The sequence below is a fragment of the Canis aureus genome, chromosome 28 (assembly GCF_053574225.1).
Source record: "Canis aureus isolate CA01 chromosome 28, VMU_Caureus_v.1.0, whole genome shotgun sequence".
Classification (NCBI taxonomy): Eukaryota; Metazoa; Chordata; class Mammalia; order Carnivora; family Canidae; genus Canis; species Canis aureus.
In genome coordinates, this window is record NC_135638.1 from 34,371,960 (window position 1) to 34,396,338 (window position 24,379).

General features: G+C 38.4%; 2 protein-coding genes, 1 long non-coding RNA gene and 1 other non-coding gene across 4 annotated transcripts; 2 read left to right on the top strand and 2 right to left on the bottom strand.

Moving 5' to 3' along the window:
• Positions 1–1,246: 1,246 nt before the first annotated feature.
• On the bottom strand, positions 1,247–8,976 carry LOC144300631 (uncharacterized). Its single transcript, XR_013367406.1, has 2 exons — positions 8,629–8,976; positions 1,247–8,126 (listed from the first exon to the last, which is right to left on the bottom strand). It is a non-coding gene; the product is annotated as an uncharacterized LOC144300631 (long non-coding RNA).
• Positions 8,977–9,019: 43 nt separating this feature from the next.
• Positions 9,020–10,386, top strand: RPS20 (ribosomal protein S20). The gene is made up of 4 exons (XM_077876908.1): positions 9,020–9,179; positions 9,392–9,491; positions 9,802–9,875; positions 10,167–10,386. Exons 1-4 carry the CDS (start codon positions 9,177–9,179, stop codon positions 10,347–10,349), a joined length of 360 nt encoding a protein of 119 aa, XP_077733034.1. The 5' UTR covers positions 9,020–9,176; the 3' UTR covers positions 10,350–10,386.
• On the top strand, positions 9,664–9,730 carry LOC144300721 (small nucleolar RNA U54). Its single transcript, XR_013367526.1, has one exon. It is a non-coding gene; the product is annotated as a small nucleolar RNA U54 (small nucleolar RNA).
• Positions 10,387–14,954: 4,568 nt separating the features above from the next.
• On the bottom strand, positions 14,955–23,492 carry NRG4 (neuregulin 4). Its single transcript, XM_077876151.1, has 2 exons — positions 23,431–23,492; positions 14,955–15,616 (listed from the first exon to the last, which is right to left on the bottom strand). The coding sequence occupies exons 1-2, from the start codon at positions 23,490–23,492 to the stop codon at positions 15,331–15,333; spliced, it is 348 nt and encodes a 115-aa protein (XP_077732277.1). The 3' UTR covers positions 14,955–15,330.
• Positions 23,493–24,379: the final 887 nt, after the last annotated feature.

Genomic DNA, 24,379 nt, shown 5'->3' on the forward strand with positions numbered 1-24,379 from the left:
TATTTGGTTAAAATATGACATCAGGTTAATACTTTTTCTATAACAAACACATACAAATAAACATGAAATATCACTGTGTTCTAATAAAATAATGCACAAATCTTGAAAAGTCAATTCACAAAAAAAAAACACATTTAGGAGACAAATACGAAAAATGGGAAAATGTTAATCTCACAAGTGCTTGAAGAGATGCAAATTAAAAATAGGGTTTTAAAAAATTGACACATACACAAAATTCTTTTTTTTTAAAGATTTTATTTATTTTTTCATGAGAGAGAGAGAGAGAGAGAGAGAGAGAGAAGCAGACACAGGCAGAGGGAGAAGCAGGCTCCATGCAGGGAGCCTGATGTGGGACTCAATCCTGGGATTCTAGGATCACGCCCTAGGCCAAAGGCAGGCACGAAACCACTGAGCCACTCAGGGATCCCCGACACATACACAAAATTCTTAATGCTAATGAAGTTACAGTAAAACAGAATCTTCCATACATTGTCGGTGACAATATAGATTACTACAATTTTTTGGAAAGCCCTTGCAGTTTGGCAAAATACATCAAGAACCTCAACAATATTTTTATTCACTGGCTCAGTAATTATACTTATGGAACTCTATCCTAGGAAATGCTACAAAATAAGAATTGTAATTAACAAAATGTTCACTAAGACCCATTTATTTTGAGCTAAATTTGAAACAAGGTAAGTGCCCCAAATGGTCAAATAAATTACAATACAACAGGATTTTAAAATGTTATGATGATTATAACAACACAGAAATTACATTGTTGTGTGTATGGGACAGGATACATAATTATCAGTTTGGTTACAACTTTTTAAAATAAACAAATTGTTTTCAAAATGTGTAGAAAAAGTGAAATTTTTGTTTGGGGCTGATTGTCTAGGGAACTGTGGATGTCTTTTTTTTCATTTTTCAAAAGCTTTTCTTATTTTCCAATTTTTAAATATTCTTTATAATGTAAATACTAATTTAAAAATAACTGGCCACCAAAATCACTTGCATTTGTACACATTAACAATGAACAATCTGGAAAGGAAATTAAGAAAACAATTCCAATTTATAATAGCATCAACAAGAAGAAAACAGGAATAAACCTAACTAAGGAAGTGAAAGACTTACATACTGAAAATGATAAAATATTGCTAAAGGAAATTAAGGAATAAATAAATGGAAAGACATTTTATGTTCATTAATTGGAATACTTTAATATTTTTAGAATGCCCATACTACCCAAAGCAATCTACACATTCAACACAATCCCTATCAAAATCCCAATGACAATTTTCAGAAATGGAAAAAGTCATCCTAAAATCCATACAGAATTTCAAGAGGCCCCAAATAACCCAAACAATTTTGATTAAAGTAGAACAAAGTTGAAGGCTTCACACTTCCAGATTCAAAATATACTACAAAGCCACAGTAATCAGCAGTGTGCTACTGGCATAGATGGACAAGCAGACCAATAGATTAAAATAAAGAGCCCAGAAATAAACTCTCAAATATACAGTCAAATGATCTTTAACAAGAGTGCCAATTAGAAAAGAACAGTCTCTTCAACAAATGGTTCTGAGCAAAGAAGATATGCAAAAGAATGAAGTTAGACTCTTACCTTACTCTTATGCAAATATTAACTCAAAATGGATTAAAGACCTAAACATAAGACCTAGAACTATAAAACTTCTAGGAGAAAAAATAGGGGGAAAGCTTCATGATATTGAACTTGGCAATGATTTCTTGGATATGATACCAAAGGTACAAGCAATAAAAGTAACAACAGACAAATGGGACTATATTAAACTTAAAAACATTTGCACTCAAAGGAAACAGAGTGAAAAGACAACCTAGAGAATGGAAGAAAATATTTACAAATCATATATCTGACAATGGGTTGATATGTAGAATATGTAACAACTCATACAACTCAAAGACTAAACTCAAATAACCTGACTTAAACATGGACAGAGGACTTAAATGGATGTTTGCTCCAAAGAAGACATACAGATGGACAAAAGCATATGAGAAGATTGCTCAATGTCACTAATCATCAGAGAAATGTAAACTAAAATCAAAATGAGATATCACCTAACATCCATAGGAGGGCTATTATCAAAAATAAATAAATAAATAGATAGATAGATAGATAGATAAATTTTAAAAGCTGAGGATTTAAAAAGTGGAGAAATTAGAACCCTTGTGCACTGCTGGTGGGATTGTAAAATAGTGCAGGCTTTATGGGAAACAGTATGGATGAGTCTCATAATTTTAAAAGTAGAAGTACCTACCCTAAAATACAGCAATCCCACTTTTGGGTATATATTCAAAAAATTAAAAGGAGGGTCTCAAAGACATACTGCACAATGATGTTCATCGCAACATTAGTCACAATAGCCAAGAAGTGAAAACAACCCAAAATTCCATAAACAGATGAATGGATAAATAAATATTAAAAAAATAAATAAATAATAAATAAATAAATAAATAAATAAATATATACACAAAATGTGGCATATATATATATGCAGCGAAATATTATTCAGCCTTAAAAAGGAAGGAAATCTGGCAATATGCTATGACAATGATGAAGTTTAAGAACATTATGGCAACAGCCAGCCATAAAAAAGATGAATACTGTACAATTACACTTACATGAAGTATCTCAAATTGTCAAATTCATAGAAACAGAAATTAGAATGTGATTAACAGGGGCTGGGAAAGGAGGAAAAGGAGTTGTTAATAAATACAGAGTTTCAAATTTTCAAGATAAAAAAGTTCTGGAGATCCTTTCATAACAATATGAATACACCTAACACTACTGAACTATACGCTTAATGCTTTACGTGGTAAATTTTATGGCTTTTTTACCACAATAAAAAATTAAGTTGGAACGCCTGGGTGGCTCAGCAGTTGAGCACCTGCCTTTGGCTCAGGGCGTGATCCCACAGTCCCAGGATCGAGTCCCACATCGAGCTCCCTGCATGAAGCCTGCTTCTCCCTCTGCCTGTGTCTCTGCCTCTCTCTCTCTCTCTCTCTGTGTGTGTGTGTGTGTGTGTCTCTCGTTAATAAATAAATAAATAATCTTAAAAAATAAGTTTAAAAATATAGTAAAATTAAATAAATGGCTTATGTACCCACATGCTTCCATTTAAACTAAGTTTTTCAAAGAGTAGTTCTCACTTCAAACCACGCTGATACTGTCTTGAAACATCTCATATCAAGATCACTCCACTGCATGGTTTCAGATTCTCATTGTACCTAATCCTTAAGAAACTACCACTTAGCCAGTGTAAGTGCATCAAAGAAGAATATCTACAAATATCTAAGTAGGTTATTAAAATCCTTTCCCTTTTCCAACTTCTTATCTGTGCTCACCAGAATTTCTACACATACTTCAACCACAGCAACATATTGTGACAGACTAAATGCAGAGGCAGATATGAAAATTGAGTTTCTTCTATGAAGTCAGACATTAAAGAGTTGAACAAAAATAGAAAAACAATGAAAATAGTTATTTTTCAAAAAATATGTTAACAATGAATAAGTTTGTTATTATTTTTTAAGAGATTAACAAATGTTTGTGGACTTCCTCATTTTTAGCTTCTAATATAACAAATACCAATAGACATAGGGCCACTTAAAAGCTCTTTGGGGTCTTCAATAATTTTTAAGCATATAAAGAGTTACTAAGAATGAAAAGTTTGAGAAGCACTGTTCCAGAAAATTATAAATCACTAAAATTGATGCTGGAACAGAGGTATCAGGGAAAATTAATCACCATAGAAGAAATTATACTTTATAGTTACCTCTCACTAAAACATGCATTCTACCAAGTCTTACACATTACCATACTACTATATAAACTTTCCACAGCATGAAGGGAAGCTTCCAAATTTATTTGATGCCAGCATATAAATACACATACAGACACACATAATTTAAAAACAATCTCACTTGTAATATGTTTAAGAGAGATTCTTTCCAGGAATGCAAAAAAAAGGCTCAATATTAAAAAACTTATTCACCATGTTAATAGATTTTTAAGATCTAAGAAAACCTGGGATCCCTGGGTGGCTCAGCAGTTTGGTGCCTGCCTTTGGCCCAGGGCGTGATCCTGAGGTCCCAGGATCGAGTCCCACATCAGGATCCCTGCATGGAGCCTGCTTCTCCCTCTGCCTGTGTCTCTGCCTCTGTGTGTGTGTGTTTCTCATGAATAAATAAAATCAAGAAAGAAAAGAAAAGAAAAGAAAAGAAAAGAAAAGAAAAGAAAAGAAAAGAAAAGAAAAGAAAAGAAAAGAAAAGAAAAAAGAAACCAACCATGGGATAATTTTTAAAAATGATCTCAGAACATGGAGGGTCTTTCTTAGCAGTCAATTAATTTCTTGAGGAGTCCCATCAAGTGGGGTATAAACATGGAAAAGTTTTCTCTTCTAATTATTGGTTTCAACTGCATTGTGTCACTCATCTTTTCCCACCCCTTAATTAAAATCTAGGAAAGAATCAATGACTTTCTGGTAACTTCAGGTTATTGAACTCAGTCAAATTCAGTTTGAAACCCTAAACTGATCTAATTCAAAGCTTTGTCCTTGCTATCACCAATTAGACTTGTGCTTGAGTAAGGAAACTATAACATCTATATTCCAGATAGGAGCACTCTTGAGTGAAAGTTAGCACTAGTAATAGTAACATCTTGGTCATGATGTACTGAGGCTATCCTGGCCATAGCAGATGAATGGCCACCTGAGATCAAAGGACTTGAAATGAGGAGAGGGAGTCTCCTCTGCTATTTCAAGCCTCCTCCCTCTGGTGTTGGGTAGCCCAAAGGAGGGACAAAGGAAGCAGAAGCCATCTTGAATGTCTGGCAATATGTTGGTGATGAAGAGATATTCTCTGATCTGTTTATCTCCATGCAATAATAGCCTTTCAAAGTTGGAAGATCACATAGTCCAGCACCCTACTTTTACAATGAGAAAACTGAGGCCCACATAGATAGGATGACTCATGAGAGATGGCTGCCCTAGCAGTGGACTTAAGCATGTCCTCAAAACTCCTATCAGTGTCCCCTTTGCTGCACTGCAGCTGCCTCTCCTACATGTGTTCATCAGACCCAGAACCAGGCCTTGGGAGGTACCTTAATACTTAAGGGGTGCCAGTGCTGAGGTCTCATCTGAAAGCTCGACCAAGGAGATATCTGCTTCCAAAATCACACAATTATTCAGTTCTTTGGGGGCTATTGGACTGAAAGCTGCAATTCATGCTGGCTGTTGACCACAGACTACCCTCATTCCCTTGCCTGGGGTCCTCTCCCTATAGCACCTCCCAACCTGTCAGCTTGCTTTTAACAAAGCTAGCAAGAGAGAAAGTCTGCCAGGAAGATGGAAGTCAGAACCCTACTCAATCTGACATCCCAGCACTTTTGCCAAATTCCAGCATTTAGAGCATCTTACACATGTCCACATTCAAGAGGAGGAGATTCCACAGGGGCATGAGTAACAGGTGGTGGAGATCTCTGTGGGGTTACATTTGGGCTGTCCACCACACAAGCAATGCAGCAGAATTGTGTCATGAAAGCCAGAGGTTTCAATCTTCTCATAAAGGGAGGCAAATGGCATTTTCTAAAAAGTTGTACCAATTCTATACAACATGAAAAGCACAACCTCAGGGGGAAATGATTGATAGGTAAATCTATCCCTGGCTCCCCTGCATGATATCAGGATCCCAAAAATGTGACCATGGGAGTCCTTTGCAGGTTCTCTGCTAAAACTAGGAAATGGCACTATGTGACAGGAGTAGACCAACTTTTCAAATTGCATTTCAAGAAACATTAGAATCTCTAGGCCTGCAGGCCTGGGAACATGAGAAAGGAAGAGGGGAAAGAAGTACTACAAGGCCTGGTGAATAGAACATTTCTACCCCTACAGAGAATTGTTTGAGCTCTGCAGTTAAATATGATCAAAAAATTATCAACCCAATGCATGTTCCATATGAATCATTCCCAATGAAAAGATCTGTGTCCCTAGTTCTGTTCCACTGCTCACTTTAGTGAAATGATTTTAATGAGCAAATCGAATTAACTGGCCTTGGGTATCTATAGGACTTCAAACCAAAAAAATGAAGAGTTAAAAAATAAGGATTCAACCTTACAAAGGACACATATTAGTAGCTCAATAAAATTTCTATCCTCAACTAAAGTAAAATACAGACAGCCTTGCTATGCTACTTTATCCAACATAATAGGATTTTACACCTCGCAGATGCGTACTACTACTACTAATGATAACAGTAAGAGCTAATATACAGTAAGAGACAAACAGTAAGAGACACCATAGCATAGTGGCTAAGAGCACAAACTTTGGAGTTAGACTGCATAGGTTCAAACACCGGCTTTTCCTGTGACCTTGGGCAGGTCACCTAACCTCAGCTTTCTCATGCATAAAATATGAATAACAGCACTTACGCTCCAGGGTTGATGTGAGGATCAAACAAATGGATATTAATGCAGTAATATTAGTTAATACAGTAATAGTAATTAATTAATGCTGTCATGTACCCAGTACTGTTCAAGTCCTCACACGTAATCCTTGTAAACCACAAGGAATTGCCTCCACATTTCACTCCCCTATCAATACAACATGGGTAACCACAAGAGAAAGTTTTAAACTTTCTGGTTTTTATTGTTAAATTTCAGACTTTATTCTTAAATTTCAACACAAATTTATTTAGATAAAAACTCTGCAAATAAAATAATGTCTAAACAGACATTTGACACATTCATTTGAAATTTTGCTCTTTTTATTTTACTAATGTGTACCACGAATTAAGTAGTTTTTAAGCTGTTAATTTCCTTTTGTAAGGAATATGATGACACTGTCATTGCAGCAAAAGACCAGTAGATGGCTGTCCACAGAAAGGAACAAATACCTACAGTAAAAAGTTTTTATGAGATCGTTTTAAAAGACCTACAAAAATCAGAAAAGGAAGGCTATGAATGGAGATGTTGAAAACATAAAGTTTGCAATGGTCTTAAGAATATTTTTTAATTTTAAAATGAAACAGATATTTAAGTCCATCTTTCACAGTAAGATCTTCATTACACTGCTGGAGGAAGTATCTATTTGGGTATAACTTTGCCAGAGGCCAACTTACTTAACACCAAAAGTACTTACAATTTTACAATATGCATATCCCTTGATAAGCCATCAAAGGATACGTATATCTAGTAATTGATCTAAGGCATTAAGGATGGCATACTGTATTTTCTTCTTCTTTTGGATAAATTGTTAATTTTTACTTTTTCTCCAATATCTTACGTTATGTTAGAACATTACACTTTTAATGAAAATGTGGGGGCTACAGGAGCAGTTAAGTTTTAATTTAAGAGAAAAATATAACAAACTGTCTGAACCAAACATAAATTTGAAAATTGTGATGCTTTCATTACATTTTTCTAACATTATCTCAACCAGCTGTTTCCTTCATTCTAGTCACATCCACAATTTTTTCCCATACATACTGGGCTACATTTAGCCTTTTTCTATACTGAAATTCTTTTCTATAGTCAAGGTAGTTAATTTGTCCACCATTTTCTCAAGTACTTGAAAGGAAAGGGAAACCTAAGAATAGCTGTACCAGATTTATTCCTAAAAAAATAAAAATAAAAAAATTAAAAAAATCACAAATATACTTCCCAAGCATTCCCTGGTAGCCATAGCAATAAGTTAAAGCCCGAAGTTACAACGTCTCACTTGGGTTATAGCCAGTAAACTAAGAATGCAGGCTTTCAGTTTTTTTGCTGCAAATTCTACTAACAGGGTTTTTACAGCCAGATGACATTTAGAATAACTGAACTAAAAACAGAACTATTTTAATATTTCAATTGTTAAGTGGCAGAAAAATCTAGTATACCTATTTTTGTGAGCCAAAGAGAGCCAGCGATTAGCTAAGCCCAATTATGACCAAATCGGTTAGTGCTATTATTTGATAAAAGTTTCAAGTATAATTTCCCTTCAAGGAACAGAAGAGGGAGGCTCCAGAAGGAGCCCTAAGGGGAGAGGTCAGATCTCCTCCATTCAGGGTTTCGTGTCCGGGCACACTAAGTCTTCTGCATTCACGCGCACCTGCAAAATAATGCGGTTATTCACTCTTCCTTCTGCCCTGTACCAAAACCAGCCTCTCCCGTCTCGTTCCACTTAACCCAGCGTCATCTTTCAGTTGTTCGTGTCCTCCTTACGCTCTCGCGCCTGTGTGGACCCAAGTCAGTGGACTACTCTTGGCTTCTCCACGACGCTGGGTCTCCCGCACTCGGTATCAGGGAGACCTTGGAGGGTCTCATCCCCACGGACCGGGGGTCGGGGGCCGGCGCGGGCGCCCGGGAGGGGCCGCGATGCTCCACCCGCGCCAGGGCAATCGCCTCGGAGGAGGAACGAACCCAGGGTCAGGGGCTTCCTAGAGACCGACCGGAGGCCTCTGCGCTCCGGGAAGCCAGCAGGCGAAGACTCACGGACGTGTGTTTCAGGCTACGAAGAGCAACTGCCGGCTGAAGCTTAAGACAACGCGCCCAGGTTGTCAGGCATCCTTCCTAACATCCACGGGGGTCGGACCCGGAACTAAGTCACCCACCTGCTCCGAGAACCAGCCGTTCGGTTTGTAGAGGAGGCAACGCCCGCACCGTCAAAACCGCAGGAGTCGTTTGGACTTTGCAGACGCCAGGGGCGGACGCGGCAGGCAGAGGAGCTTCTCAGGCTTTAGGTCGCCGCCTCCCTGCCCTCCCTGCCCTCCCTCCCCTCCCTCCCAGGGGGCCAGAGGACCAGAGGACCCGGGAAACCGCGCCGGCGGGGACGCCCCCTCGCGGGGCGCTGTCTCCGCCGGACCGAAAGGGGGCGGCCGCACCGCGCGTTTCCCGCCAGCTCCACGGGTACTGCAGCCCCGGCTCGCGCAGCCGCCTCCCGAGGCGTCAGGGCAATTCCTCTTCCGGGGCAGCGCGGAGACGCGTGCGCGACCCGGATGCGGACGACAGCGCAGCTATATAAGCGCTACGCAGGCCTCCGGCCTTTCTCTTTGAGGAAGACGCGGTCGCAGCTAGAGCGGAGCTCAGGGCGCCCCGCTCCCGCTCCTGACTCACCGCTGTTCGCTGAGGAACAAGTCGGTCAGGAAGCCGCGCCGCAGCCATGGTGAGGCGGGCGGCGGCGCCGCGGGGTCCGAGACGCGGCGGGACTTGGTCCCTTCTGGGGACGGGTTCCGGGATGGGAGGAGGCGGCGGCGGGAGTCCGAGCCTCCCTTGCCTAGTAAAGGGGCTCATGGGATGGTGGAGCAGCCTGAGAGGCCTCTTGATGAAGGCCGCGTCCAGCCTTTTAAGAAATGTGTTTCGTTTGTGTGATAACAGGCGTTTAAAGACACTGGGAAGACGCCCGTAGAACCAGAGGTGGCGATTCACCGAATTAGAATTACTCTAACCAGCCGCAACGTAAAATCCTTGGAAAAGGGTCAGTACGATACCTTCAGGGTGAGACGTTTGGGCAGAAAAACCCCCAAAACCATGAATCTGGCTTTATCGCTGCACACTCTTGATTCAAGTCCAGCGACAAGTTGCTTAACTTAAAAGGGAAGGGAAGCATGATGTATCCCTAACTGTTACCGTGTCTTTTAGATCTTTGTTGGCGATGAGGAGACCATTACTGTGTTGAATAATGATGATAGTTCTATACGCTATTCTGAGCCAGCAGGAGTTAAAATTTCCTAACGCCGCCTTGGACTGTTCTGAACGAACTGAAAGACGGTTTTATTTTCCTGTAGTGTGTGCTGACTTGATCAGAGGTGCAAAGGAAAAGAATCTCAAAGTGAAAGGACCAGTGCGGATGCCTACCAAGGTGAGCCGAGGTGGAGAGAACACAGACGCTGAAAGAAAAACTGTGGGTAGGATTGAGTTCATGTTAGGTAGCTGGTTTTCACAGGTAACTTGTTGTCCCTTGGGTGGGGTGGGGTGGGGTGTTTTTTAAGAGCGCTGTCCAGGCTGAGGGAAAAACGCACTGGCCATTATCAATTAGTGGTGTCTGAGAACTTTTAGGGAAGTATTCAAATGAAATATGTGAGACTGGTGATTTTCCAGATGTCGTGGGGGTGAGTACAAAACCATAAATGGTTGGTTTCTTTTGTCGCAGACTCTGAGAATCACTACGAGAAAGACTCCTTGTGGTGAAGGTTCTAAGACTTGGGATCGTTTTCAGATGAGGATCCACAAGCGACTCATTGATCTGCACAGTCCTTCTGAGATTGTTAAGCAGATTACCTCCATCAGTATTGAGCCTGGAGTCGAGGTTGAAGTCACCATCGCAGATGCTTAAATCAACCTTTTTTAATAAATTGATATTCTGTTGTTAAGTCTTTTTGTTGTTGTTAAGTCTTGTTGACATTCATCATACCAACGAATTTTAGGAATACAGAGTTGTGCTGTGAAATCTAGCCTACCTTTGGAGTAGTCAAAGTTAGATGAACATCCTAAGGTGGGTGGTCTATCCTGTTTTCATCGTATGTCATAGAGGCCACTAAAGCAGTTGACACCGGACATCGCTTAAAAACTGAATTGTATTAAAATACACGGTGATCTTAGTATTGATAAAGGTATACGGTGTGGTGGTTCATAACTGGCTGCATATTGGAGCTTTTCCAAAAGGATATCTGAGTTCTACCCCCAAAATTTTGACTTAGTAGATACAGGGTGCTGCTTACATGGACAGGTAACTAACATGGGAAATAGTGGTTTCTGCCAATTAATAGTCCTTCCTCTTTGGGCTAGAGTAAACCTTGCAAATTTTAAAATGTTCTGGAAATACTGGCCCTTATATTAAGCAGTTTTGCTGAGAAATGTTCAGATTATATTTTAGATTAATAGTTTTGGTTTTTTCCCATGAGAGGCAGATAGAAAAGCAGGTTCCATACAGGGAGCCCGATGGAGGACTTGATCCTAGGACTCCAGGATCACGCCCTGAGCCAAAGGCAGAGATGCTCAACCACTGAGCCACCCAGGTGTCCCAAATTAATAGGTTTTAAAACAGATCAGTATTTGTTAACATTATGGTTATATCTATAGAACACTTGTTTTATAGACAATCCTTGGAATTTAAATCCAATATGGAATTACACTAACATGGTCTGTAAATAATATATTTATGTTAACTTTAGGAGAGGAAAGCATGTTATGTGCCATCCCCTGTTGGCATGATAATAGGTAACATTGTGATCACATTTGCTATGCTTAATAGGATTATAGTCATGAAGGTCATGCCTTTCTCTGGATTTAGGCTTAAACCATACTCTAGACTGTTGTCCACTGTCCTCAGTAACTGTTCAAATTGAACTTCAGCTGAGATTGCTCTGTACATCCAGTTGTGTACTAGATGACCTGCATCTCACATAGCTCAAACTTGACATGTCTAAAATGAAAATCCTCTTCCCTCCCCAAAACGTGTGTGCTCAATCCATGTTCACCATGCAACCACATGGGTCACTCAAAAATTGAATCCACATCCCCTATCTCACTACTTTCAACATCCAAGTCCTTTGGATTCACCATTTTTCCTCAGATTTCAGAAAATTTGGACTTAAGAGATTTGAGTGGAACTGAATCTAGAAATATGCCAAGTTGATAAACTCAATCCCAGGTATTTTTTGACTAATATGCTTGGTAAAAGATTTTACTTACTGTTCAGTAAACATTGAGCCAAAAGCATAGTGTTTGAAGAATTCCACAATAGGAGTCTAGGTAGGTCTCCTGAGGTGAGCAGTGATTCATTCTAAGAAACTGGTGTTCTTGGTTTAGAAGTGAAGGAATTATTGGGGTGCCTGGGTGGCTCAGTTAAGTGTGCTTTGGGCTCAGGTCGTGACCTGGAATCCCAGGATGGAGCCCTTCATTGGGCTCCCTGCTCAATGGGGAGTCTGCTTCTCCCTCAGCCTTTCTATACTGGCCCTCTTGTGTTCTCTCTCAAAATATTTTTAAAAAGGAAGTGAAGGAATTATTAATCAGAAGCCAGATGGTGAGTTAACTGGCCTGTTTTCCAGCCAATTTTAAGCTTTACATTGAGGACTGCTAAGAGAGCTCTTTAGTTAGGTAGCAGTTACAATCATTTTAAAACAAGTGCCTGGTGATGTGTGACCTCCATGCAGGTACTTGCAAGTTTGTTTTGATGATCTAAATATATTGCGACATAGAAGTCTTGGAATACACTTAATACCCTGAGAACTGGTTGAGAAAATAACAATTCTGTGAAAACAGCTACTTAGGACTACAGAATAGGGAAAAGCGTGCCTCAGTAAATCAGGAGATGTTGAAAGAACAGCTCTATGGCCTTCGTAACAGTTCTGAATTTTAAGTGATGTATGCCAAAGTAACTAATACATAAACAATTGTAATTCTTCCCACTCAGATTTTTGGGAGTTGTATTTAAGCTAATAGGTAATATTGAGAGAGCCTGTAATACAGCCAGAATACAGCATTTAAAATTTTGGGAACTGCTATTGCCTTCAATTCCTCAAACATTTAAGAATTACTTGGAAACAAACCACCTGCAGGACCTTGGAATATATAGAAACCAACTAAAGGTAGGTTAAGTAGTGCTAATGGTGCCAATGATTTCGAGAGTTAGAGGCCAACTTGTATGGATTAGGCATGTAAAGAAATGGGCCTCTCCAGTCCTTACCTCATTTCCCTTGGATTCAGAGTACTGCTGCTGTTTTACAAATGTGAGCTAAACATAAGGCAGCAGAAACCACCATGGCTGTGCATTTGCTGGATCACATCTCCTCACCTGACATCCTTAAGTGCAAATGTGTAAACTCTGGATATAAAGTGAAGAGGCCAAAGAATGTAAAAGGAGAATCCTGGCCATACCATCAGATCTCAAAACATGGTTATTTTGGATATGTGGGCTTGGTAAGTGAGTCTTTGGGCCTCAGTTCTCATATGTAAAATACTAGAGTATCTATCTCAAGAATATATACGTATGTTCCTTTGTCTCTGGAAGACATTTTCCAACCAAACCAAGACTGGCTGGCTAAGGGCATATATTTTTCACACTAGGACCTCCATTCCCACAGAGCAGGGTACACTGCTAGCCAATGGTATTAGGTCAAATGGCACTTGGAGAAATATATGTGAATCCCCAGGGGCATGCATGGCCTTTCTAAATGTGTCCTTCAACCAAAAAGTAACCATGTAGATCTAACTATACTGGAGAACCTGGCAAAGCCAAAGTTGTGTTTGTTTTTTAAGATTTTATTTATTTATTCATGGGAGATACAGAGAGAGGGGGGCAGAGACACACAGGAAGAGGGAGAAGCAGGCTCCATGCAGGGAGCCCTACATGGGACTCTATCCTGGGACTCAAGATCACGCCCTGGGCTGAAGACGGTGCTAAACCGCTGAGCCAACCGGGCATCCGAAAGCCAAAGTTTTATCTTTTGAAAGTAAGATGAATTATTTCCTTCATCCTAGGAATAGTCTATTTCACTTTTATAGCAAGTTAAACTTTTTAGAGTGAGAGAAGTAAACCCATACATTATGTTCTGTAAACTGCTTTTTTTTTCTTTACATAGAATGTATCCCAAAGAGGGTTTTTTTTTTAAAAATATTTTATTTATTTATTCATGAAAGACCCACAGAGAGAGAGAGGCAGAGACACAGGCAGGGGGAGAAGCAGGCTCCATTCAGGGAGCCTGACGAGGGACTTGATCCCAGGTCTCCAGGATCACATCCTGGGCCAAAGTCGGCGCTAAACCGCTGAGCCACCCGGGCTGCCCCCCAAAGAGGTATTGTTAATGTATTACTTGAAACTCCATGTACGTAAGAAGTAATTATAATCTGTTTTCTCTTTAGCTGTATAAAATTTATATCTTTTTAAAAAACAATATTAAACATTGTTCTGTAAATGATTTTTATCATTAATTATGTATCTGGGAGATATATCTATATCTGCACATACTTCATTTCTTTCCATGAATTTTGCATTATATGGATACACCTGAATTTAATTAAATAACCAGAATTTTTTTTGATTGAATGGATTATTTTATTTTTTCAAATTAATACTCCTACAAAATGTTTTGTTACTTCCCAAAGGAGAGTCAGCCACACGATCATTTCAATACAATATTTGAGGTTCTAGGGTTCCTTAGTATACCTGAGCTTTGGGGGCCTGTTATGATGGTAAATTCATTTGACCTCAAGGTGTAATCTTGGTGCAGAATAGAAGCAGGAGAAATTGACTCAATAGGAACAAAGCAGTTGATGAAAACAAGGGCCATCTATCCTGCCTCTAGAGGTCTTGATGTGGCATGGAAGGGAACCGGAATTAAAGTTAAAATGAAATAATTACAATTTTGAAGACCTGTGTTAAAAACAAGCATTACACTGGGTGTTATGCTATATGTTGGCAAATTGAACTCCAATAAATAATAAATAAATAAATAAAAAGCACTAAAAGATTTTCTTTTCAGCTAAAAACTTACTAAATTTCTAGAAAAGGCAACTTTTATGTAGTCATTTTCTGAAGCTGGAGAAAAAGTCATGTGAAAGCATACATGAGCACAAGAGAAGGTAAGATCATAGTCTTAGTGTCTTCATACACTGAACGGCCTCCTCTCAAGTGATGATGGGACTGACAGGATGGTTTATTGAATCATGACATTTAAAATACTTCCTTTCTATGCTCACTGCACAATCTTGCTGTAATTTGCTCTGTAGAAGTCTGCTTTGAGGAATTATGTTTCCATTCCCTTTATCCAAGTAGAATTAAACACCTTACAAGCTATCGAAGGAAGCATAGCAATCTAAAGAGAAGGAGAGAAGACAGATCTTGGGATTCAGACTTAGGAAGAGACACACCACATAGTGACATAATGATCTACTGTCACCTATACTAATAAAGGGCATTCAGTAGGCCACTTCACCCATTACAGCTCTCTCAACTTTGCCTAAAACCAGATCAGTTGCAAACATAGCAACTTCTCAAATTTGTAAAAGAGGCCAGATAGCAAAAGGCTTGCCATTGATTTGTAGTGCAAGTTTAACACATTGAACACGCAAAGAATGTAAAACTAACAAATCTGAGAATTTTCTATGCCTTATACAGCAATTTTTGAGAAAACTTTCTCATTCTATGCCCATGCAATCAAAGCCAGGTTACCACCACCATAAGTTGAGTTTTAATGCAAACGGAAGACTCTAAATCCTCTTGTTTAGAAATTGTGAGATTTTTAGATGAGTGACTTGGTTTTCATTTGTAGAAACTGGGTAGGAGTCTGCTTAATGAAAATCTTGTTTCCCATCTCTCAGAGATCATGATCCTTTGTTTTCTGACATCCAATATCTTGGAAACTGTGGTGAGCACCAGTACTGCTTGTCTCTGCCAGGTCTATGTCATCCTGGACTGAAATGGCCCTCTGAAGGTGGCCTTTCCTGAGAAGAAAGTAGGGGGTTCCAATGATAAGAGTTCCCAGAAGAACAGTCAATGTCACAAAAGCTGCAAACAGGTCACTTTTAGTTTGGATGCTGGAGCTTGGTGGAAAAACTTCTTCACAATGAGCTCCTGTGTAATTTTCAATGCATCTTCCCAGGCTTCAGGTCTCAACAACCTAATGCAGGGCAAATCTCATGTCCCAACTTGGAATAAGACAAAGAGAAGCCAGCATCAATTCACTTCCTACAAAACGGATGGGGAATAGTAGGTATCACATCCTTCCATTCAGGCAAAAAGACCTGTGACTGGGATCACAGTTGACATCTTAATTTTTAAATAGTTTCATTCTTGGTCAAAGGTTTAGGGTTGAGAAACAGAACCTAAGACACAGGTAGGGAAATCTGGAGTGGGATTAGATCCAGGGAGTAATCTTCTTTGCTCCTAGATAATGAGAGGAGGAAGAGCCAATCTAAATAACCAGAATTTATTTAAATAATAAAATTATTAATTAAAGAATTAGTCATTTATTTAAGAACATTTACTATGTGCAGTTATGACTTTTTCTAAGGTAGATAAAAGAGATTTCAGTTGCAAGATATCAGATATTTTCATTTTAAGATATAATCAGATTGATGGCCTCACATGACTGCCCATTTATACTCCTACCAATAGTAGAAGTACAATAACATCCATCTGATGAACAAAAAAATAAACCATTTTCTCCTATCTTCCATTGTTTATTTTCTCTTTCTGGTGCTCCTATGATTGGATGACCTTCTAGAGGTCCTGTATATCTCTTAGCTTTCTTTCCCTGTTCTTTTCATCTTTTTTCATTATACAATGTGGGATATTTCCTTGACTTTCTCATCTAGCACTTTTTATTGATTTAATTTTTCATTTTGATAATGTTGCTTTTTTTTTTTTTTTTAAAACTCCTCCATTCTGGAAAATTTCAAACCTACATGGGGTAGAGGGAATGGTATAATGAACCCACTCAGCTTTAAGAACTGTCAACCGATGCCAGTCTTCATTTATACTTTCACCCTCTCCTCCAAGCAACCTTCAGATTTTTTTTTACAGATTTTATTTATTTATGAGAGACAGAGAGAGCGAGAAAGAGAGGGGCAGAGACGAAGGCAGAGGGAGAAGCAGGCTCCATGCAGGGAGCCGGACGGGGCACTGGATCCAAGGTCTCCAGGATCACGCCCTGGGCTGAAGGCGGTGCTAAACCGCTGAGCCACCCGGGCTGCCCAAGATTATTTTGAAGTTAATCGCAGACATAATGATATTTTATACACACATTTTTCAGTGTCTAAATTGAAAAGATAAGGACTCATTTATTACTTTTTTTTCAGTGTAATAGTGTTATGTTCATGTTGCTGTGCAACAGATTTCCAGAAGTTTCCCATCTTATAAAATAAAGTCTATACCCACTGAACAACAACTCCTATTCTCCCTTCTCCCAGCCCTTGGCAACCATCATTCTAATCTGTTTCTGTGACTTTGACTACTTTAGATACTTCATGTAAGTAGAGTCGTACAATATTTCTCTTTGTGAGTGGCATTTTTCATTTAGCGTAATGTCCCTAACCTCCATCCTTGTGCCATGACAAGATTTCTTTCTTTTTAAAGGCCGAATAATATTTCACTGCATGTATATACCACATATATTCATTATTTATTCATGTATCCCTCAGTGAATATTTGGGTGGCTTCTACTTCTTGACTATTGTGAACAATGCTTCAGTGAACCCAAGAGTACTAATATCTCTCCAAGACTCGGCTTTAATTCTTTTGGGTAAATACCCAGAAGTGGGATTGCTGGATAATATGGCATAACTGTATTTTTAATTTTTTGAGAAACCTCCGTAACATTTTCCATAGTGGCTGGACCCTTTTACATTCCCACAAGGATTCCATTGTCTCCATATCCTCAACAACACATCTTCTAGGAGTTTTGTTTTTTTGATAGTAGCCATCCTAATAGGTGTGAGGTGGTATCACATTGTGTTTTGATTTGTGTTTCTCTAATGATTAGTGAAGTTGAGCATCTTTTTTTAAAAATACTTGTTAGCCATTTCTATATCTTTTTTGGAGAAATGTATATGTAAGTTCTTTGTCCATTTTTCCTTCAGGTTATTTTTGTTCTTGCTGGGTTGTAGGTGTTCTTTCTATAGTCTGTATATTTAACTCATTATTAGATATGTGATTTGCAAATATTTTCTCCCATTCTGTAGGTTACCTTTTCACTATTTATTGTTTCCTATGATGCGCAGGCTTTTAAAAGTTTGATATCGTCCTATTTGTCTATTTTTGCTTTTGTTACCTATGCTTTTGGTGTCATATCCAAGAAATCATTGGCAAATCACGTTATGAAGCTTTTCATTGGTATTTTCTTCTGGGAGTTTTGTTGTTTAGGCATTAGTTTAAGTCTTTAACCCATTAATTTTGAGTTAATTGTTGTATATTGCTATTTTTTATGTGGCTTCATTCTTTTGCATATAGATATCCAGTTTTTCCATCACTGTTAAAGAGACTGTTTCTCCCCCACTGAGTGGTCTTGGCACCCTGATTGAAAAACATTTGGGTCGAGGCATCTTTGCATTCCAGAAAAAAAAAAAATCCTGTTTGGTCATGATGTATAATCCTTTTAAGTGCTGATGAATTCAGCTTGCTAGTATTTTGTTGAGGATTTTTGCATCAATATTTATCAGGGATATTGGTCTCTAGTTTTCTTTTTTTATTGACCTGTAATAAAAAAATTTCAGTTTTTATTGACCTGTAACTTAATAGTTTCAGGTGTACGAGGTAATAATTCAATATTTGTATAGAGTCTGCAGTTTTCTTGTGGTGTCTTTGGCTTTGGTATTGGAGTGATGTTGTTGTCACAGAAGAAGTCTGGATGTGTTCCCTTCTCTTCCATTTTTTAGAGGAGTTTGAGGAGGAGTGGTATTAATTCTTCTTTAAATGTTTGGTAGCATTCCCCAGTGAAGCCATCTGATCCTGGGCTTTTCTTTGTTGGCAGGTTTTGAATTACAGATTCAATCTCCTTACTAGTCTATTCAAATTTTTTGTTTCTTCATTATTCAGTCTTAGTAGGTTGTATGTTTCTAGGAATTGATCCATTTCCTATGGGTTATTCAATTTTTGGGCATATAAGCGTTTGTAGTATTCTCTTATAATCCTTTTCATCTCTGTGGCATTAGTTGCAATGTCCCATATTTCAAATCTGATTTTAGTTATTTAAGAAGTCTCTCTTTTTTTCAAGGCAATCTAGCTAAGGGTTTTTAATTTTGTTGATCTTTTCAACAATCCAACTCTTAGTTTTACTTATATCCCTATTGGGCTTTTTTCTATTCTTTATCTTGTTTATGCTCTAATCTTTAGTGTTATCTTCTTCATGCTAACTTTGAGTTTCTTCTTTCTCTAATTGATGTAAAGTTAGATTTTGATTTGAGACTTTCTTCTTTCTTAATGTAAGCATTTACACCTATAGTCTTCCCTATTGATACTGCGTTCTCTTCATCTTATAAATGTTGGCTTATTGTTTTCCAATCTTATTTATTTCACAATATTTTCTAATTTCCCTCGTAATTCCTTGACCAAAGAATTTGGCCAAATTGTTTTTTCTGAATTCCAGAAAGTTGTTGAACTCACAAGTCTGTTTCCGTTTTCTATTTTGTTATTTATTTATTCCTCTATGATAATTTCAGTGAGGTTGCTAGGCAGAGAGATGAAGCAACTATGTTTGCTCAGTCTGCAATATTGAGCTGAAATTTAACTGATTCTTAAGTTTCTTGAGCATCTATTTTCTAAAGACAATCCATCTAGGACAACTTCTCATTAAGAAGAAGGGTAGAGTAACATTGTGCTTAAGGATAGGGCATTGTGAACCAGACCATCTGGATTCCAAATTTGGCCATGCTCTTTTCTAGCTGAGACTTTGATTATGTTACTTATACTCTTGTATCTTAATTTTCTCATCAGTCAAATGAGAATAATAATAAAAAATTCCTCGTTGAGTTATTGGAGGGTGAAATGAATTAATATTTTTAATGTGCTCAGGTTAGTTTTTGGCATAGAGTAAGAGCTATTTCAATATTTGGAAATTAATACATTTGAATTTCAGAAATGCAATGTATCTGAGAATATAGCCCCTTGAATTTGTTTCACTCATACCTGGTACAGAGTACCCTGAATACAACATTTAAAAACAATTCTGCTTAGAAATCAGCTAGAATTCAGTGGTGACAGCTTTCATGGTTTAAGTAGGTAGTTAATAAAAATGTGTGAGTTTGAATGACTGACAAGATAAACAGGCATCATAGTCACAACTGAAATGAATTCACAAAAGGTCCAACTAACAGAAGCAAGAGGCACAACTGGCAAAGGAAATACTCAAGGAAACAGATTCCAAACATTCGTTTCCTTCCAAAAGACCATAATAAAATAACAAAAAATATAGTTCTACAAAATTGCGGTATATTTTTTAGAACTTTTGACATGGTTTGCCCGTAAGCATTTGACAGGTGTTTTTAATCATATCAGATTCATTATTTGTTCACTTACAATTCGGTACATGGTACATTATCAAGTCTAAAGTGTTTTCATTTCTAAAAGAGTCAACACTGTGGGTTTAAATCTTTTCCAAAGACAAATCCCATTAAACTTTGCTTTAAAGAAAATGAGGGAAGACCCACAAGAGCAAGAAGTAGTTTGTCTTGTAAAACTGAGGAAAGAGAAATGAACCAGTATCCTGAAACCTGATTCATCACAATTCAGTCAAGTGGTGCCACAGTGCCAGAAAATAAGGTTGACACATGTTCCTTAAAGATTCTTCTTTTTGTTTTTCTTTTGAAATAATCTCAAACTTACATAAAAGCTGCAAGAACAGTACAAAGAACATTTTGTCAACCATGTGGGTAAAAGTTGTCAACCTGACACCCCATCACCCCCCAAACACTTCAATATATTATTTCCCGTGTGAAAATGCCTTCTCCAACACAACCATAATACAACCATCAAAATGAGGATATTCACACTGATATGATGATAGTTCCATCTAAGCCTCACATCTCATTCAAGTTTTGCTAATTGTCCTATTATTACCCTTTAGAACACAAGGGTCCAGATAAGAATCAGGCATCCCATTGAGTTAATAGATCTTGTTAGTCTCATTTAGCTCTCAATTCTTTCTTGGTGTTCCCTTGACCTTCGCGACCTTGACCCTTCTGAAAGTTATAGGCACTGACATTAGGATATCTTCCTTAACCCAGCTCAGACTGCAGCACCTCATTCAGGGCTGACTCCTACAAGTGTGCCCACCTCCGCTGAGACCCTCCCTCTTTGGCTGGTTGCCCACTGGAGTGATACCATCTCACCTGCTCAGGCTTCCACACCCTTGCACTTGGCCCCCCCACCCACCCATGCAGGCACCCCTCTCACTGCACTTGGAAGTCCCTCTATAGACACCTACTTCCCCCTGCTCAGGTCCTGATACCATTGCAGCTTCCCACTCCCTAGGTGGGTGGTTTCACACAAAGGCTGAATTGCTCAGGGAGAGATAGATAATGGGAAAAAGAAGAGGACAAGCTTTCGACAGTGTTAAGAAACATGTCTTAGGATCTGTCTAAACATGAATTGTAGCAGACAAAAGTCTGAACCAGTTGACAAACTGAAGTCATTTTTCTACAAATTTTAAACAAAAAATCTTTTAGCTTATACCACGAATCCCAAAGGCATATTTTGAGGTATTAAAATGGGTGGTCACATTTGACTATGATTATTTTTAAAACATGCACAGAGAATTCACTGTATTAAACATTTTATGTGTATATACAAAAATGATATTCAATCTACTTTGCTCAAACTAAAAAATGAAATCAATAAAAATTATTGTATAAAACATTTAAATTAATAAGATATTATTATAAAATGTGGGTTCCTGTTTTATGTTAGTGTTCTCTAGGGAAACAGAACCAATAACATATGTATATGAAATCTATTGAAATATATGAAATTTACTGTTAGGAATTGAGTCATGTGATTATGAATGCTGAGAAGTCCCAAGATCTGCAGGGTGAGTCAGCAAACAGAGATCCGGGAGAGCCAGTGATTTAGTTCCAGTCTCAGTCTAAAGGCCTGAGAAGCAGGAGAATGAATGGTGTAGTTCTAGTCTCTAGGCCAATAGGCTCGAAGATAGATCAGGAAGAGGCAAGGTTTCAGTTCAAGTCTGAAGGTAGGAAAAAGTCAATGTCCCATCTCAAAAGTAGTCAGACAAGAGGAGGCCCCTCTCACTCCCAGGAAGGTCAGCATTTTTGTTATATTTGGGCATTCAACTGATTGGATAAGGCTCACGTATATTGGGGTGGGGGGCAATCTGCTTTACTCAGGGTACTGATTTAAATGTCAATCTCATCCAAAAACAACTTTGCAGAAGCACCCAGAATAATATTAAGCCAAATATCTGGGCTTCTCATGGTCTAATCAACACATAAAATTAGCCATCACCTCGGTGGCTCAGTCTCACTCTTGATTTTGGCTGGATCCTGATCAGTGTTGGGCTCCATCCACACTGGGCATGGAGCCTGCTTGGGATTTTCTCTCTCTCCTTCTGCTCCTCCCATTTCCCTCTCTTAAAAAGAAAAACAAATTTTTAACCATCACAAATGGCAGGCTGAATCTTTCTACAGGAAACCTTCTTTCCTACGGGAAACTGCTAGTCCATCCATGCCACCATCACTTCTTTTTTCTCTTGCACCTCTAACAGAAAATTTAACATCTTAACTAGTTTTAAGTGTACAGTTCAGTAGTGTCAAATATACTCACGTTGTGGTGAAGCAGATCTTCAGAACTTTCTCGTTTTGCAAAACTGCAACTCTATACTCATTAAACAACTACTCCCCTTTCCCCTGCCCCCTAGCCTCTCCATCACCATGCTACTTTCTGTTTTTCAGAGTTTGACTTATGTTGGATACCTCACAGTAGTGGAATCATAATAGTACTTGTCATTTTTGACTGGCATATGTCACTTAACACAATGTCCTCAAGGTTCACCCATGTTGTATTATTTGACAAGATTTTCTTTCTTTTTAAGACTGAATAATATTCCACTGCATAGCTACCACATTTTCTTTATCTGTTTATCTATTAATGGACATTTAGGTTATTTGCACTTCTTGGCTACTGTGAATTAGTGCTGCAATGATCATGTTTGTTCAAGACCCTACTTTCAATTCTTTGGGGTAAATTTCTAGAAGTGGGATTGCTGGATCTTGTGGTCCACCATCACTTCTTACCTGAGCTATTGCAATAGCCTCCTGACTGGTCTCCCTACTCTCTCTTGTCCTAAGCCCCAGGATCATCTTATTTTTTTTCCTTAGGTGCTAAAATTATCTTTCCAATATTTGAATCAGGTCGTGTCATTTTTTTCTATTTAAACTTCTCCAATTGAGATAGCTAGTTTCTGCTTGGGATGTTCAGAGCTAGAAGAAGAGCCACTCCCAACCTTATAACAATAACATAGAAAAAAACCTCAAGTTCATGACTTTAATTGAACTCATCATGCTGCTGATGTCTTAAGGCAACCAGATGTGAGAGACAAGATGCAAGCATTTGCTTCTCTGGGGCAGATGCAGCTGCTAAGAAGAATCAAACATTTTTTATCCTTTGTACTTTATACATTTCAGAAAATCTCAACTGGGGAATATTACATTCTGAAAAATAATTTTACAGATAATTAAAGTATAATGCTTTAATTTCTAAAGCTTTTATTTCATCCATTTGCAATGAAATCTTTCTAAAATGTGCTCTACTTTACCATGCTCTATAAAATAGAATCTACATACCAATTATTGGGCTTTATTGGCTAGAGGATCACTCTGAACTGCAGGTGTTATACCATGCTAGAAGACCATCATGTCCTCAAGGGCCATTACCCATGAGAGGCCCTGAAGTTCATTTAAAGAGATACTCCTCTAGCTGATCTTCTGTTGCTTCAGGAAAGCCCTTTAAGGCTGTCCTTTTCAGTGGCATAATGCCTAGGGGATAACCTTCCCTTTGGAAAGACCAAGGCAAAGTTCCAATTACCTTAGCTCTCAGATGAAAAGTACCAGTAGACCAAGTAGGAGTGGTGTGGACTGGAACCCATCTAGGTCCCTTGTCAGTCTTGTACCCATATGATTATACTCACTTGCCCTTCAAGGCTTTGAGAACATATCTGAGGAGCAACACACCCACTAAACTTAAGAGAGTGTGCAGCTTATCCAGATCTAGCTGTAATGCTTTCCTAGAATTCTGTGTGGTACTGTATCACAAGTTCTTACTTAACAAAGAGCTCCTTGCTAAGGATCTTTGGATCACCAGAAATCTGTGAGTGAACTCCAATAAATTCACTTTGAAATCATAGATAAAATTTTGTATGTACTTATGCCTGACTTTTCTGGGAAGAAGTTCCAATATTTTGTCAGATTCTCAGAGGAAATGAAATGGGCTAAGAAGTTACGCCTCTAACTCTTAAGAAAAAGAAGTGATTAAGTGTGTTACATTAGTCTTTTAGACAGGCTCAATCTGAGCTAAACATCAGGTGTAAACAAATTTAAGTGCAACAGTTACCTCTATGGGGTTAGCTTCTGAGGCATATATAAGCGTATATCACATTTAAGTCATAAGGTTCCCCACACAGCATCCTGCACCTTTCTTTTCTTCACTAATATACCATGGACAACTTTTTAGGCATTTTATTTTTGTGTTATGAAACTATGCTAATCTTTTTAAGGATTACATGGGATTCTGCTGTATGACTATACCACAATTTATTTTTTTGGCACCCCCTTGATAGATATCTAGATTTTTTATTATAGTTTTGTTGTTCTTGTCATGTGAACAATGCAGCACTGCATATCTTTGTATTTTTTGGCTTT